Here is a 16503-nt window from a genome sequence, read left to right as displayed (position 1 = left end):
GCCTCGGAGTCTTCCGCCCCTGCGGAGCCCTGAGGGGAAAGATCTGGGGAGGCTGCCCTTGTCAGTGACTCTCAGCGTCGCTGGGCGGGTGCGTTTCCTGCGGCCTCTCGTTGTTTATGTATTTTCTAACGCCCCAAGTGTTTGTAAATACCCTGCGGGCCTTCCCGCGCTGTGCGGATGGGGCGCTGAGGCACAGGGGAAGTAACAAAAACTTTCACAAACGCAGCGGTAAGTTACGGGCTGTTAGAGCCGGTTCTTCCTAAACCTGGCCTGACAAGTGACACGCTTGTGCCTGTCCACAAGGATGCACGAAAAAGGCAGCGCTTAGGAAGACTTACATACTTGCTAGTTCTTGCCGTCAAATCCTTAAGTGAAGTGGAATATTGGTAATACAAAAATGGAAAAAAAAAAAGTTGCTTGAAAAAAATCATGACTCATACCTGTTGGAAAAGAGTCAAAGGTGTCTCCTTTGTAGTGCATTTCTAAATAAAAATTAATGTTAAATGTTAATGTTAAATGTATCACATTGTTTTCAGTCAGAGTAAATGAATGTGCATAATTTCCGAACTTGCTATGCCTATATGTTTTAAGGTTGTGTGGAGTTCTGGGACTTGTTTCAAATCGTGATGTTCTTCAAAAACTCTGCTAAAGTAGTCATAATGAATTCTGCCTGTGTTTTCAAGGGCCTAGGTTTCAGCCCCCCCGCACACTCCTGTAATGACTGGATCGGCCCCCCTGACAAGCACTCCAACCTGCGACCGGTCATCTTCTATGTGCCCCCCGAGGAGTCACCCTTGGAGCGGCGGCTGCGAGAGGCACGGCAGGAGGCCCAGGCCTGCGACCAGCGCTTCTGGGCACGGCACAACCGTGCCTTCCGCCAGGTGAGCCTGCCAGGACGCCTGGTGCTGCTCAGCTCCCACCCACTCAGCCCCCCAAAATCAGGGGCTTTGGTCTCCGTGAGGTAGGGTTCAGTTCTCCCTGCCATTACTGACTGGTAATTGATACCGTTTCTTTTAATACACACGGTGTCTTTGTGGAAATTACTTTTTTGTCATGTGTTTCTTTAAAATTACATACAAAACTAAAGATCCTGTGTATTTTATTTGCCTTTTTCCTGTCTTGCATTGAAAATATAAACTTGTAGCCACCCTACATGCAAGATCTGTCTATGACTAAAGCAGCTGTTGAAAATGATTCTGCAGCTTTTCTTGCTATGTCATAAGTGAGAGAATTTAGGTATAATCACCAGGGGTAAATGAGGAACTTGCCCTGTTTCACTGGCAGTGTACCCCAACAAGGCTAAAAGTGGGGACTTTTCAGTTGTGGCCCATCTTCTTTCCTGATTGCAGCATTGGTTAGAAGAACAGTAATAGTTCATTAATTCACAATCATTTGTGATGATCAAAGATCATCACATCCTCGCAAAACTTGCAAAGATCTCAGCAGAAAAGCAAAGCTTGTTTTTCAATTCCATAGAACTGCTTTTTAAGTTTGAAAAACTTATGTACAAACAATTATTCTGTTTCCATCTAAATAATTTCAGGTTTTTAAGGCTGAGTGTTTTTCTCTATGTTCAAATTCTTAATTATACAATACAGCACATCTTCGTAGTTTGTCCAAACTGAAGGTTCGGATCCTGTCAAACAATACTGAAGCTCAACTGTAACTTTACTCCACAAATAAGTTTTATATGTCTCAGTGGAACACTTGCATGAATTAATTGATGCATGCAAGTAGCAGAATCTAAGTGACAAAGTTACTGTTTTAACCAACTGACTTGATTCAGGAAAATATTTTGTTGATATTTCCAAGTATAATGAGTATTGCTTGTTACTTCAGAGGGTGTTAAGCACTACACTGCTATGTGATTAAAAAACTGGTTATCTTCAAGGACTGAGTAAATCAGATTCTAATGTGGAAAACCATGTTTTAGGAAAAAGAAGAATTTATTTATTCAAGACTGAAAGCCAAGGGTCTGGAAATGAGAGATGAAGCAGGTTAGTGAGAGCTTTGTTTATAGTTTAGGATGCATTCTAAATTCTGTCCAATTCTGTTAGTTTATGCTCTTTGTGTTCCGTCACAAGTAAATCTTGCGGATATGATTTAGAAGGTTTTCAGGAGCATGATAAAAAAAAGAGGGGAAGAGCTTTTCAGAGATGTGCATGTGGGGGTCAGATCATCTGTTGCAGTGTTCTTCCCCTAATTTCTTCCTCGCAGCTGGAGGGAATGCACTGAAATCCTAGCCAAATGATATAATCATTCTGTAGTCTAAGGAGATGTGAAAGGAAAAATCCCCTTCCTCCTAACCCAGTGAGCTAGCTGAGCTAAACATACAGAGCAATTGCCTCAAGTGCATGTTATGGTTGGGTGGATAAATTCACAGTCTTTGGCTTCAGGTCCATAGTGTGTACAATGAATACAATATTTTTCCTTGAGGGAGAATAAGACAGCTTCTGAGGAGACAGCAGCTGGTGTCTGCCTGTCTTTGCCTGAGCACAGTTGCTGTAAAATAGTTGCCTCTCTAATTCATTATGTGAAACTGAAAACAAGATGCCTTCATAATAGCAGTGAATTGGCCATTGTAGTATGAGGTTGAACATTTTGTTCATAGAGTAATGATCTGTTTGAGTTTAGTAAAGCATCTGCTCTGACATTCTGTATATCACAGACCATTATCTTTCTCTTCTTTCTGTATCCTGGTGATCAGTGTGTGGTTGAAAAATAATTTTAATTAAGTTCTGTGTTGTTTAGGAAATGCTTCTTTTATATTGCCATTTTGGTTTTGTTTTGGTTTTTTTTGTTTTGTTTGTTTTTATACCCTAGAAATAAAAGAAAATAGTATGCATGTACATCCCTTAGACATAAAATCATATTGGCTGCATGTGTTGATTAACTCTGTTCTATAATACAGCTGTATGTGTATATAAAAGTAAGAGTAATAATAATATACATCAACAGTTGGAACAAAACTTAATCTTTTATATAAGTGAATCTATGATCAGTTCTGCTGATACCAGTACGAAGAAACAAATTAACTACAGGTGTTAAGTAGGCAGCCTTCAAATAGTCTTAAATTTATCCCACAGTATGTTAATCCATTGTAATATATTAGATTTGTAAATGATGACAAATAGAACTGATCAATAATTTACATTGATCAGTTTACATTAAAATGCATTTTGGAACAGTAACAAGTTGAATATCACAATTCCGTCTCCCTCATCGTATCTGTGGCCCCTGGGACATTCAAATTTGACCCTCATTTTAGAAACATTGAAAGTGCCAGAAAGTTTGTATAGGAATTATCTGGTAGAGTTGAGAATATTTGCTGGTTCTGAGGATTCTACATCTGTGCTGTACCCACAGGTTTTCCTTTCATGTTCTGTGGAGAGAATCCATCTCCTCTTATATTCTGCATATGAAAGTGGCATATTCAAAGTCATCTTTTATACTTGCTTCTTCACAAAACGTCTACTATATTGTTAATAAATCTGACATCTCGGAACAAATACTTTTTGGTATAAGTCACTTGAAATTTATCAACAGGAAAAAATGTACATCTGAAAATACCATGTTGGTCATGGATAGCATTCTTTCTATATTTATTTACTTGCTTTACGGAGGAAATTTAAGTTACTAAGTGCTCTTACTGATGCTATTTAGACTTCAGCCCCGTGAGAGATTAATTTTACTCAAAGGATAGATACTCCTAGATCTATGGACTTTTTCATAGGCATCTAGTAGTACCCTAAATAATCTGAGACCTGATAAACATAATCACTTTTACAGGTAATAAGGGCTTAAGAGTTATGCCAGCTTCAAGATGATCAGTATTGTTAATCCGCTGTGGTCCCTAGATAAGTTTTAAAAATTTGAAAGATAAAAGTGTATTAATTTGTTCAGGGTTACACAGGAAGCTTGTAGGAGCAAGGAATCAGACCTAGCTCTCCTGCATCTGAACCCAGTGTTTTAATCCAAAGAATTATCTTGACATTGTTATGCCAAAACTTATTTTCAGGTCAAAAAGCAACACTGAATGCAGAAGAAATGGCTGACTTTTACAAGGACTTTCTAAGTAAAAATTTTAGAAAGCATATGCAGTATAACAGGTATGTAGAAGGTATTTATGTTGACTATTACAGTCTAAGTGATAGGTCTGAGATCAAATTTAAAATTTGAACATTTTTTCCCTAGTTGTAAAACAGCACCTAAAACTGTCATTTTAGAAAATTATTTTTTTTTAAATGCTATTACTAGCAGTTGACAGGAATTTGCATTATCATTTGAGTTATTCTACTGCTTATTGTTAATTTAGTGGAGAGATGAATCTCATCGGAGATTCAGAGACACAAGATCGGGCACTCAATTTTTTCTCTTATGGCATGGGTCTTTTCATGCTGCTAATTGAAACTGATGAACGTGAATAAAACAGTTGAAATTTCTATATAACAGATTCTAGTTGGCTGTTAAATAAGGACTAGTAAATGTGATTCCTCTCAGAGGAAAGTTGTTTAATGAGAGTAATATTTAGTATTCTTGGTTTTATTATTTTGCAAGCATATAGTAAAAATGGAAGTGATTAGCGTTGAGTTTGAGGGTTTTTGTGTGGCAAAGCAGTAGTAAAATGACCACCTGAACTCAGCGTAGAACCTCAGCTACAGCTGGGTAAGCCCACATCCAGGGTGACTCTTTGCAACATCTACTGCATTGTTTCGGTGTTACTATTTGTACAGCAACTTGATAAACTGGATTGGGGATCTGAAACAACTGAGAAATGACTTGCAAACACACATTACCCTGCAAGTAGCTGTGCACACTTGGAGGAGGGCTAGAAATGAGGAAGGAATGGGAAGCTGGAGGAGGATAGCACTTAATCCGGTTACAGTAGCAGTGCCCACTGAGTATGAAACCACTCAGTTTCTTCTCTGTATTAGATTGAAAGATTATTGGGTTCAAAGGTGTCAGGTGTTACTGGGTTGCTACTGGTGTAATGCTAGTGAGAATTCTACCATCACAATAACTGATCTATAACAAATTGAGGTTTAGGGGTCTTTGTACGTATTGTACATATACCGTAACATACTATACTGTAAGAACAATTTTACTGTAACAAATATGCGCATCTTGTCTTGCCCATGGGGGGAGGGGGCAGGGGGGGAAACCTCACCATAAACCTAAAGAACAGCATGAAAAGATGGAAAGTAAAAAATTATTTTTAAGAGATTGTTGTTCAAGTTGCCTATAACTGATGAGTGAGAAAGTAAATAGTTTATCTTAGAACTGGTCACCAGATGCCATTGTTGTAGTGACCTCGGGATGGTGTCCTGTCTTCATAGTAAGACAGTTCAGGCTTTGTGCCTAAATGTGACCTTCCTTGTTGCTGCCTTGTAAAATCAGGTAGTGTCAGCTGCATTGTTGTAGTTTCAAAGTGGAACTGCACAGCCCTGAAAGCAGTGGAACTTTTTACAGGCAGTCTGATTTTGGGGGGTCATATTTACAAAAATCTGTTTATGCATTTAGCTGTATGTTCTTTTGCAGTGTTGCCAGCTGGCCTGAAAACTGTGGCTGCTGAAGTGTTGCAACTTCTAAAATTTAGTTAAAATTGAAGCAATGACTGTGCATAGACACCATGAATATTTAGTTCAGGGTACTTAGACTGGAAATACAGTCTAGTTTAGGGGAAAAAAAAATGAGAAGGATATAGGAAATGAGACATGAAAGGGGGAAAGAAACAGTTGCAATGTTAGCGTGGTATTTTGATTTAACATGACACTTGAGGGGGTAGCTCAGTGCTGCTTGTCAGCATGATTTTGGCTACTATCCTTACTGGGAGGTTAGTATCTCAGGTTTATATTAGATCTGTACATGCAAGGTTTCCCCCAGAGATCTCAAGAGAAGACCTAAATCTCAGTGTTCAATATTCCCGGCTAGTTCTATAATAAGCATATTGTATCGCTTCTTGTGCAGCATTTTACAAAATGAGGGAGGGATTCTTGTTAAAAACTAGGAAGAAATGATGATATTGCCTTAGTTTGTAACAGGGCAAGAATTTGAAGCAAGTTCTTAGAGGTTAAAAAGGGCTGAGACAGACTATCTTATCTACTTCTTGAATTGGTTCCAGAAGCCATGCATGCGTCATAAAAACTATGTAAAGATATAAAGGCTAACTTTGGCAATATTAAAGGCATCGTCTCTAAAAGGTACTGCATTAGAAACATAATGTTTCCTGTATTGGGTTATACAATTAGTCTTTGAAGTGTGATATTTTATTTTTTTCCCACCCTTATAGGTGACCAGCTATGCCCTTTCGAACACATGCATCTTCATAAATGTATAAACAAGTCTTACGCATAGCACAGCACTGTCAGGAAGTTCTTCTAGATAGCTTAATGATCAGCTTTACTTCTGAAACATGACATATGGTTACAATTATTTTATCTTACCTGATTTCAAATACAATTTGTCATAAAACTACCCATCCCTTAACTTTTTTAGTTAAGATCTCAATAGTTGTAGCCCTATAGACCACATGTAATCTGTTCATGGATGTGGATATTCACATAGACCTTTTCATAGGTTATTTAACTCTCATTAAGCAGGGAAAGCATTGCCACAAAGAACAGAAAATGCAGGTCATGAGTGAATTGTCATTTGTCAGTGCCAAAGGATATTTTAATATAATTGTGTATCTTTTTCCTGTTCTTGTTCTGTGTGCTGATGATTTTCATGGCTTTGGAATCCTAGAGATTGGTATAAACGTAACTTTACTATCACATTCCTCATGGGACAAGTAGCACTGGTGAGAGCTCTGAGGTGGCTTCGTTGGAAAAAGAAAAATGTTGGAAATTAATCACAGCTCCATGAAGAAGGCAACACTAACTAGTCCTGCTTGTTGTTTATAGTGATGTTCAGAATCTGAGTGACTAGTGTAATAATTGCTTGAATGTGTCTGTTAAACTGTGTAAATAAAAGTTGCCATTGGTCTTAATTTGTAATCACTATGCAGATCCTTTACCTTTTATTCCAAGAATATCTGAAATATTTCCCAACCAAAACAGAACTGAGAAAACTATTAAAAGCTGTTCCTTGTTTACATTAAATGGAATGGATCACAACTGTCAGGTTTTTACCACAGAGTCATGGCTCCTAAATAACATGTGATTCAGTATGCTGTACCTGAACTCGGGTCAGAGAATGATACTATATTAGTATATAAAGACAAAAAGGCCTCATTTTGCAGTAGTTGTCTGTCTGGGGCAGTAGCTATCCATAAGTAATACAACATGGCTGAAGGAATAAGTATGATTTGTGAGTGTATATATACAATCAATTTAAAAGAATCTTCTTTTCAGTGTGATTATTTCATATTTTTAATAAATATTTAAGATGTGATTTCATATGAATTTCCAATGCAATAGGATCTTTTTAGAGAATTTTGCTTTAATTAAAAGAAATGTGCCCCTCTTGGACAAGAGTTCCTCTAACCTGTGATTAGTACAGATTTTAGTTGCTGAGCAATAAAACAGATGCATTACCAGTCACTTAATCTTGGCAGAAAGGAAACTGATACTTGGCTGTATGGAGGAGAACAACATTAGTACTAATACGCACTGCTTTCTACTGGTTTATTTCTTTCAAAAAACGTGCTATTCTCACCAGGTTCTCCGAGGCACTCAAAACAACTCGCCTGAGGGTGATTCTTCTGGTCTCCAGGTATATAATATCAATTGGTAGGAGGTGGGTTTAAGTGAAGTCTTAAAATGCTATGCCATGTATCTGTAATTTATAAGAAGTTCCGTTCCATGGAATGTTCTCCCTGTCCATTTATACATTTAAATGATTTTTTTGATACAGTACCTAGTAAGAGGATTCTGTTAAAAAGAAAGTATGTTGTAAATGAAGCGTGTTTTCCTAAAGCTATGCTGTAGGGAAGGTTCTTTGGAAATGTCAGCTCCGTAGCCATTGACCTGTTTTTCATATATAAACATGACATGATTTATTCACAGGCTTTTTCAGCTGGGGCAAAAAGAGCTTTGTCAGTCTCAACTGTAATAATTCCTTTGCAAGATGAAATAAATATTAATGATAGAGTAGCGGATTGCACTGTTTCATACACTGATGATATTGTCATTGGGGCTAAAATGGTCACTGTATTGTGGTTGTAACTGTTGTGTTGTTAGTAAACGAAAACAGTCATTAATGGTGTTTGCTGTGGTGATAACCAACACTTCTACAAAAATATTACTTGTGAATGTTATTAACTGCAACAGTACTGTAAAAGGTATATATTTATTAAAAAATTAGAAAATGCTATGTTTCTTTAAGAAAATAAATTTTTGAAATAGACTACTGTGGGTATGTAGTGGAGTTCTTCAGGGCTTTACAGTAGATCATACCTTACAGTATATTAGCTTTGATGACAATACGAATGCACACTTTAATAAATAGTTCCAAAGTAAAAGAAAGATTGGATAATATAAGAAAATATCCCTGAAAGGCAGAGACCAGAACCCCAGTGGACTGGTGGTTGATAGCCATATGTTCTGACAGGGTAGGTGTAAGATACTTAAGGTGGTTTCACATATGCTTTAAGTGGGTAGAGGTCAATCAAAAGAAGCATTTTCATCTTCTGAGCAGCTCAGTTTTATTAACACACACATTTTTGTGTCTGCTTGCTGAACCAGATGGGGAAATTGATTCACTACTAGAACTAATCCAAGGAAAAAAGTGTTAGATGTCAGTTGAATTAATATGCCTCATCACACAGATACTCGTGTTGGCATGGAGGAGATGTGGGAATTCAGGTGGAAGGATTGGATTGCGCTTCAGTCAATTCACAGTTAAAACTTTTCTGAACCTGTAATTTTAGTGTTGGTCACCGAAAAATAATAGAATCGGCATATGATGGATCATGCTAGGATTCTTCTCTGAGCTGCTTGTAGGTAAAGTTCATGCCTTTATGGCATTGCCTTCATTAAGATTCTGTGTGGACGGCTGGGTCCCTGCATCTAAAGCCTATTGAAGGAGTGAAGTATTTATCTATTAGGTAAGTGTTGAGTTCTGATTTAGAATATTTAATAAAGCCACTGTGAAAAGATGTTATTAAAAATAATCCATCTGAAATTTTGAGTCTCGTTACCAAAACCACATACTGAGATAATTACATTTTCTGAACAGCCAAAAGCCATATCGGTTTTGCCAGTGTTGCATTACATATTTTTTTTCTTGAATTAGGGCAGTTGTAATAATGCCAGCTGCTTTCAGATATTATTGATCATAAATCCTTTATACATCAAAGGAAGAGTAAGGAGCTGCCACAGACTACTAAAAATAATTTTTTAATATATATATACAAAGGCCTGCTGCAGTAACTGAAGCTAGTGAAATAGATCAAAGAGTGACTTTTCTGTGCACATTTTCTGAGTATAGAAAAAGTACAGAGGAGTGTTCTTACAATTTAGGTATTTAGCTAATCCTGTCAGAAGGAACAGCAGTATTTAATATTTAGTAGTGTCAGTATGTGCCTTTTTAATCTGTCTCATGCACTCAGTAAGTGCATAATAAAGCAGCAGTATTTTGGTAGTAATCAAAAAATTTTAGATAGTTCATACTGACTTGGGGTGCTTATGCTCTGATAATCTGTGTGAGCTTTTGCTATTCACTGAATTTACTGGAGCGTTAATTTCGATAGAATATGAGAGGAGTAAGAGGGAGTGTCAAATGGAGATTGAGAGGCTGACCAACTAAAGGTTGGGTAGAAGTGATTATAGCAACTTTATACATGATTAGTAAAGAACTGTCCATCTTAAAAAAAAATGCTTTTTTTAATTTCATTATGAGTTTTAGAAGTAATGGTAGCAACTACTGAGAAGATAGGTTCTATGTTTAAGTGAACATTCTTAAGGATAAAATAAAAACTAGTTCAAAACTCAGATCTCTTATTTAGAAGCTGGCCCTTCCTGGCCCCATTTTAAGGGGACTGTTCTACTTGCAATTTTTAGCTTCCATTGTCACTAAGCAAGATTGGTTTCCTACAGGGTAATCAGATTTAGCCAAACAAGAACTTAATTTACATCCTGCACAGAGCTCATGGGCCAGCCTTTTGCATAAAGACTGGGAGATTTAAATGTTTTCAGGAAAGAATAATATATGCCTGGAACTGTAATATGCATGAATAACATTTTCATATTAAAAATTATATCCACTGATTACTGTAAACTGATTCACAGAATAATAATCCCATAATTGAATATTCAGATTCATTTCTAAAAAAAAAAAAGGGAAACACAAGTACTTTATTTCGTATGAGTTTATTTCTTTAAAAGAGTTTCTAAGTACATGGAATGTAATCATCTTGAAATACATACTTATTAATATTCGTTATTCTATAAATCACTTCTTTGTGCCTTGCCTTTGCATTCATTAATGGATTAAGATTTACCCAAGTATCCTGAGATTTAGTTGACTGATTCAAATAGCCAAATAGCAGATGCTATGGAAGTGCAAAAGCAGTACTTTTGACTAGAAATAGTAAAGGCAAAAAATTACATGATCCCTTTTAAGTGTGATCTTACTCAGGAGAAATACTATCTTGTAGTACTACCCACAGTCAAAATGAGTTTTAGAAGCCATGTAAATGCTCTAAGACGTGGTCCCTGTTTCATACAGCTGCTTGTGTTTTACTAGTTCAAACCAGATACCCATTCATTGAGTTTCTTACATTTTGCAGGGAAAGGCCCAGTGATTTTGCTTTCTGCTGTATGCAGGTCCTCATCCTTAGCGCTGGTCCCAGGTGTGTTGTGACCGTGGCCTGCGATGGCAGGAGACAGCAAGAATGACTGTATGTGTCTCCTGAGACTGCAATACAGGAGGCAGTTAGCACTCAGCCTAAGCTGGAGTAGTCCTGAAGCTACTTTGATGGATCATGACTGGCATGAGTTTCCAGCAGCCCCCATGCCAGTCAAGAATTGATGGCATTCAGCAGTACTCTGTTCACACCGCTGCCTCCAAAGAACCCACTGATACGATTCAGCTGCAGAATTGGCTGTGATAACTTTCATCAGCTGAGCCAGAACACATTATCAGGCAAAATGCATGTTTCAGAATCATAAGAAATTTAGGTCGCTGTTCATATCTCATTGTTAAAGAACTTCCTGTTTACAAATTCTAGCTTGTCTTTGTAATAAATCCCTGCCATGGAAAATTTTTCTATGATGATCAGTGTGTAGCATAGATTGGCTGTTTTTAAGGGGTTCCAGAAAAGTTAGAGTCGAGATTCTTTGGGGGAGAGAGGGGCTGTTTTGCACAGCAGATTTTGTAGTCAAGGCTATATTAGAAGACAAAATCCATGAATTGCAAATTTCAAAAGAGATTACTTGACTGCCTTGATTGCTTTCCAAGTGATTTTATTATTCTGGAGTGCCATATAGGAAATAGATGGTATGACACAGCATAAATATTCTGTAACAAGCCAAGTCAAGGCAGTTCTGACCTTAGTAGCTGTAGAAACCTCTTTGTCTGAAATTGTATGACACTGAAAGACAAAATGGAAACTAAATTCCAATGAATATATAAGAAAATGTCTTCTGGATTTACCAATCTTCTTCTCACATTTACCAAAATAGTATTTCACTTTTAATGTCACGTCTGGAAAACCTCCAGTTTCCTCAGGCCTCATGAAAAATTCCACCATGAAAACCAGAACAAAATCCTAAGCTGACATATGAGTAAATAGCCACAGGTGCTGATTTGTGTCAAAGGAGAATTCAAACTCACTTCAAAGAAAAAATCAGCTCTGCCACAGGATACTAGAGAGCAATTTTAATTGACAAGAGATGCTCAAAGTTCATTCATTTGCTATGCTCCTCTGCTGCTTCTTCCCTGGTGCTGCTTTTGCTGTTGGGGAAAAGAGGGGTCTATTCAGTGTGACACCTGGAGATTTGCTGGGCATGCTTAACAGTTACCACGGTATCGCGGCCATAAATCTGATTGCTATAGATAGGACTGAGTAAAAATAGGCTGATGCTGGGAGAATATGGCTGAAGAGCTGCCACTGGACAGAGCATGTTTCCGTCTTAGGAAGATTTTTCTCAGGCTTTTGAATCATGAGGTTCACACTTTCTCTAAAGGCAGCAAAGCAGCTTATTATTGTCTTGAGTCTATAATTTATAGATATTATCTAACAGCCACTTTGCACACAGCGTTCAATTTCTTATGTAATTAACAATGTCATTTCAACTTTTATTATATGTTTACACATACATTAGAAAAGCAATCTCACTTATTTACAGTATGAACTTTGGTTTGGGGCACCACCCAACAGAGTTCACAAACAAAAATTCAAAGAGAAAGAAGATTAAGTGAAATTAATGAGAATGCCGGTAACACAGCATTCCAGTCTCCTTTGGTTGCAAAATGAGTGGGATGGGAAATGACAAATGTGTGAACCTTCCTTTAACGATATTTAGAGTGTTTTCTGCATTGGTGCATGGTAAACCTGGCAGTAACATTTTACGGTTATGTAGTTAATTGTAAGGATATGGGGCATGTTACATCGCTGCTCACAATGGAACCATTTACTGGGTAGATTTCTGGTCAGTGTTACACACTGGTGAAGGAAGATACCATTATTCATCAGCCTGTTCCGTGTAAGTCATGACAGTTTTCAAACATATGGTGATGGTGTACTTTGTGGCCCTTGAGCATGTAATAATAAGCGTAACACTGTGTAGGCAGTACATTTCACTTTCATGGCCAATTTATATAAATCAGTTGTTCCCAGCTTTCTCCTAGTGTTTATTGAGGCATGTTGTAGTTCCTGTTTACAGTTACATTCTTTTTGATATGTAGGGTTTGATAAACTATGTAAAACTGCACTATATATGTATTTGAAACAATTTCAATGTATTTCAGCTTTCATTAAAACATAAATATTAAGGAATAATTTTATGTTAGAATACACAGATTCAAAATCCAAAGTACTGCATATGACATGTTTCAGCAATTCCCCAGGACTTCCTCAGGAGACTGTTGGTAACTGATGGGACCAAGTGAACTGCTCCGTGTAATCAAAACACCTCAAACAGTCCAGGTGTTTTACGGGACGCTGGTGTTGTAGACAACCATGGTGGCACGGATTTTTTCCTTGAAAGAAATTACTACAAGCTCTGTTTTCTGTGAATTGTACTGTGCTTAGCTGGGCACCGAAGTCAAAGGTCAAGGAGTCCTACTTTAAATTCCTATCTTTAATTATTTGTCCTCTGAAGCAGAATTGTAGCATCAGAATATCTGTGATGATCTACATACTGATGAGGTAACTGCCTTCTTAGCCAGTTTCTGCATAAATTACAATTTACTTAAATTGAGTCTAGCCTTTTTGGCACGAGGAAAACCTTCAGAACATGATGTGATGCAGCAGTTATCTGCCAAACTTGACAAATTAATAGCATCCCCTCACTCTTCTTTTTTATATACTGGTTTTTCTAACACCTATACACAGATACACGAGGAATTCATTTCTTCAGAAGTTGACACCTACAAGGCGAGTTTCTAAGGCCTCTTTTCACATCCCCTAATATAGGAGGTATACTAAGTGTGGGTGGGCTAGGTTACAGATGGGCCCCGTAGAGGTCCTGGGCAGAACTATCACATGCAAGCCAGGTCCTTGTGGTTGTCTAAATCACATAGGGAGCAGAGAATAGTATGGGATTGGGAAGGTCCAAAGATGATATAAACCCATTCTCTCAGCCCCTTCCCGTCTCAGGTATCAGACTCTGTTCTAGACCTTTTAGAGACTGTCCACAGATTGAGTTCTTCAAGAATATTTGCTCTCCGGTAACTGACAGACAAGACTGTAGAGATACCACATGCCATCCATCCTGTAGGAGTGAATTATGCAATCTCACTAATGTTTAAAGTCTAAGACTTGATAGCAGTGATGTACATATCTTGTTTTCTTCTGTATGATCGTGAAGATACAGAAGAAGTGAAGAGTGTGCCCATGGCATGTCTTTGAACTTAATACTTTTCAATGCATTTCTCTGTGAACTGGCAAGACTATGTTTCATTAAAGCAGATTGAAAAAGATAGAATTAAAACAGAAAAGATAGGAATTATAACATCTGAAACTGAAGCAATAACTTCACAGTACATACTTGCTGTGGGAAGAAGGAGGCAGCAAGCAGAAAGAATTCATATCCAAACCCCTGGGAATAAGATCATCTCGCCTTATCCTGCATCTGCACTACTTCCCTAGAGACAGGATGAGGAACAAAATACCTAGCACAGGCAGTTCTGTTTCCTATTGATTTCTAGAGTGACTCTGCCCTTCTCAGCCCCACGTACTGTATACTGTCCATCTAGCCACAGGCATATTCACAGAAGACATTTTCTGTAGAGACAGAATTGGTCATTGGCACAGGAACTACAGAAACACTTGTCACACAGCAGAAACATTTCCGTTTCCCTTTCCCTTGGGGCAAACTGTATTACCATGAATTCCTCAGTCCAGTGCAGCTGAGTACTGCCTTGGTTTGAATACCCTCTTAACCAAGGCAAACTCCAACAACGAAAAGTGGATGTAAAATGGCCTCCCATAAAAAATGAGAAATTCCAATCAACCTTGGATGCCAAGTGATTTTGGTGTAATTCCATATAGAGTATTAGTTAAGGAGGAGAGAAAAGCATTTAACAGAAGAACTGAAAGGGGGATAAGGGTTTGGCAATTACTGTGGCATGTGCAGAAAAGGACTACATCAAGTGAAAAGAAGGTTCCTGATAAATCAGACTTTGTAGCAATCATTTTCAATAGTGACCATGGCACAAACAATTGCAGCACATTAGGCTCAAGAAAGATGAAGGAAATGGGGGCAGAGAAGGGCAAGTTGAATAATCAGGGAGATGCAGAATCTCTCTTAAAGAGGTTAAAAGTTCAGTTTCTTTAGCCAAGCAAACTGACGGTCAGGAGGGGAGAAAGGAGCGCAGAATCTCCTAGACAGGTGAGTGGAGGAAGGACCAGCTAAGAGGGCTACCCAGGGAAGAACCTTCTTTCTCTACAGTAACTTAATCAAACATCTAAAAGAGAAGTGTTACATTTGAGGACTTCCTTAGAAATGCAAACACGTAGAGAAATGGGGCCAATCACTAGCAAGGGAAAAGAGCTAGAAAGAAATGACACAATTTGGCACAGTATCTATATGTATATATTACCCTTGAGACTGAACACTGGAGGAGTGAGGTTCTTGGGCAGGAAGGGCAAGATGCCTGCTTGTTTTTCAATAGAGTTTGGTAATTACATTTAGAAAAAGACCAGATGAGGTGGTTATCTGTAATGCCTTTTAGGCTCTTGAGACTTAGTTCTCTTTCATCAGTAGGTGCAAATTTCTACTTGGAAAAGGTCACATACAGGCATACACTGGCATTAGCATTTCTTGTGATTAGCATATGCATGAGCTTTAATAAAAGGGAGCATCTGAAAAATCACAACTTCCTTCTTTTAGAAAGGTATGTATGAGAATGTATGTATAAATGTATGTATGAGAATAAAGAGAATACATCTTCTCTATCTCCATGAGGAAGCACCAGTTTCCCTGGTGCCGAGACAAGTATATGTTCCAGTCTGTGTCTCTGCCTTATGCTGGTTGGAAAATTAAATGCCTTTCTTATACTTTCAAAGATTCACTTCTCAAAAAAAAAAAGAAAAATCTCACACTTGTTAATGTAATTATCCCTGATTTACACTGATGTGTGACTGAAATAAAAATCACAGCCCTCAGGTTTTTTTTAGGGAAAAAGCACTTTTCATAATGAAAGTCTAGAGAATTTCATGAGAAAAAGGTACCTAAAAATCTCCTTCGCCATGGAAAAAACCCTACAATGACTACCAAGATTATCAAGGTAAGAGTCTCACCTAATCTAATTGCAAGTAATCTGGCAGCAAAGCCTAATGAGTTAGCAAATCTCCATAAAGGAATGCTGACAAACCATACAGGTAACAAACAGCTGGTGTTCAAAGAAAAGGAAGGGGATAATGTAAGTAGTAATAAAGCAGGCACTTAGTAGAGGTGATCCTTTTGTTTTCTGCTTTTAGCTAAGTGTTCCTGGGTTTGACCACAGACTATCCAAGATTTTGTGTTTGGAAGAGTCTCTTGTGTTTGTGGAATAAACTTTTTTTACTATCAATACTAGGCCTTATCCCAATAGAAAGGTAAAGAAAGGGAGCACAGTCATAGTCGGGAAGTAAAGACATGGGAGGGTGAAGAGAAGTACTGTATCGCGCACTGAATGTTCATATGCTAATAGTGGCCAAGATTGTGATATTCCACCGACCTAGTGTTTTTTATTTCCTCTGAAGGATTTAATACACTTCTGCAATGGTTCAGTGACTGAGGTAGGTGAATATAGGAATAAATGTAACTTCCTGTGACTCAGATGCAGTGATTAATAATTCTCATAACCTTGAATGAGCAACTGAAACCCCAAGAGCAAATAAACTCACTGAAAAGT

At 37.8% G+C, this 16503-nt stretch overlaps 1 protein-coding gene across 1 annotated transcript; it reads left to right on the top strand.

The window, feature by feature from the left end:
- Positions 1-683: 683 nt before the first annotated feature.
- APOPT1 (apoptogenic 1, mitochondrial) lies at positions 684-6991 on the top strand (the record flags this gene model as incomplete). The annotated part of the gene is made up of 4 exons (XM_009697119.1): positions 684-881; positions 1934-1997; positions 4019-4109; positions 6745-6991. Coding segments are annotated over 4 exons (459 nt in total), but the record flags the coding sequence as incomplete, so codon positions are not given.
- Positions 6992-16503: the final 9512 nt, after the last annotated feature.

The sequence above is a fragment of the Cariama cristata genome, unplaced genomic scaffold, assembly GCF_000690535.1.
Source record: "Cariama cristata isolate BGI_N322 unplaced genomic scaffold, ASM69053v1 scaffold36033, whole genome shotgun sequence".
Classification (NCBI taxonomy): domain Eukaryota; kingdom Metazoa; phylum Chordata; class Aves; order Cariamiformes; family Cariamidae; genus Cariama; species Cariama cristata.
Note: the sequence above shows the minus strand (reverse complement) of the source record. Positions and strands in the feature narration are given on the sequence as shown.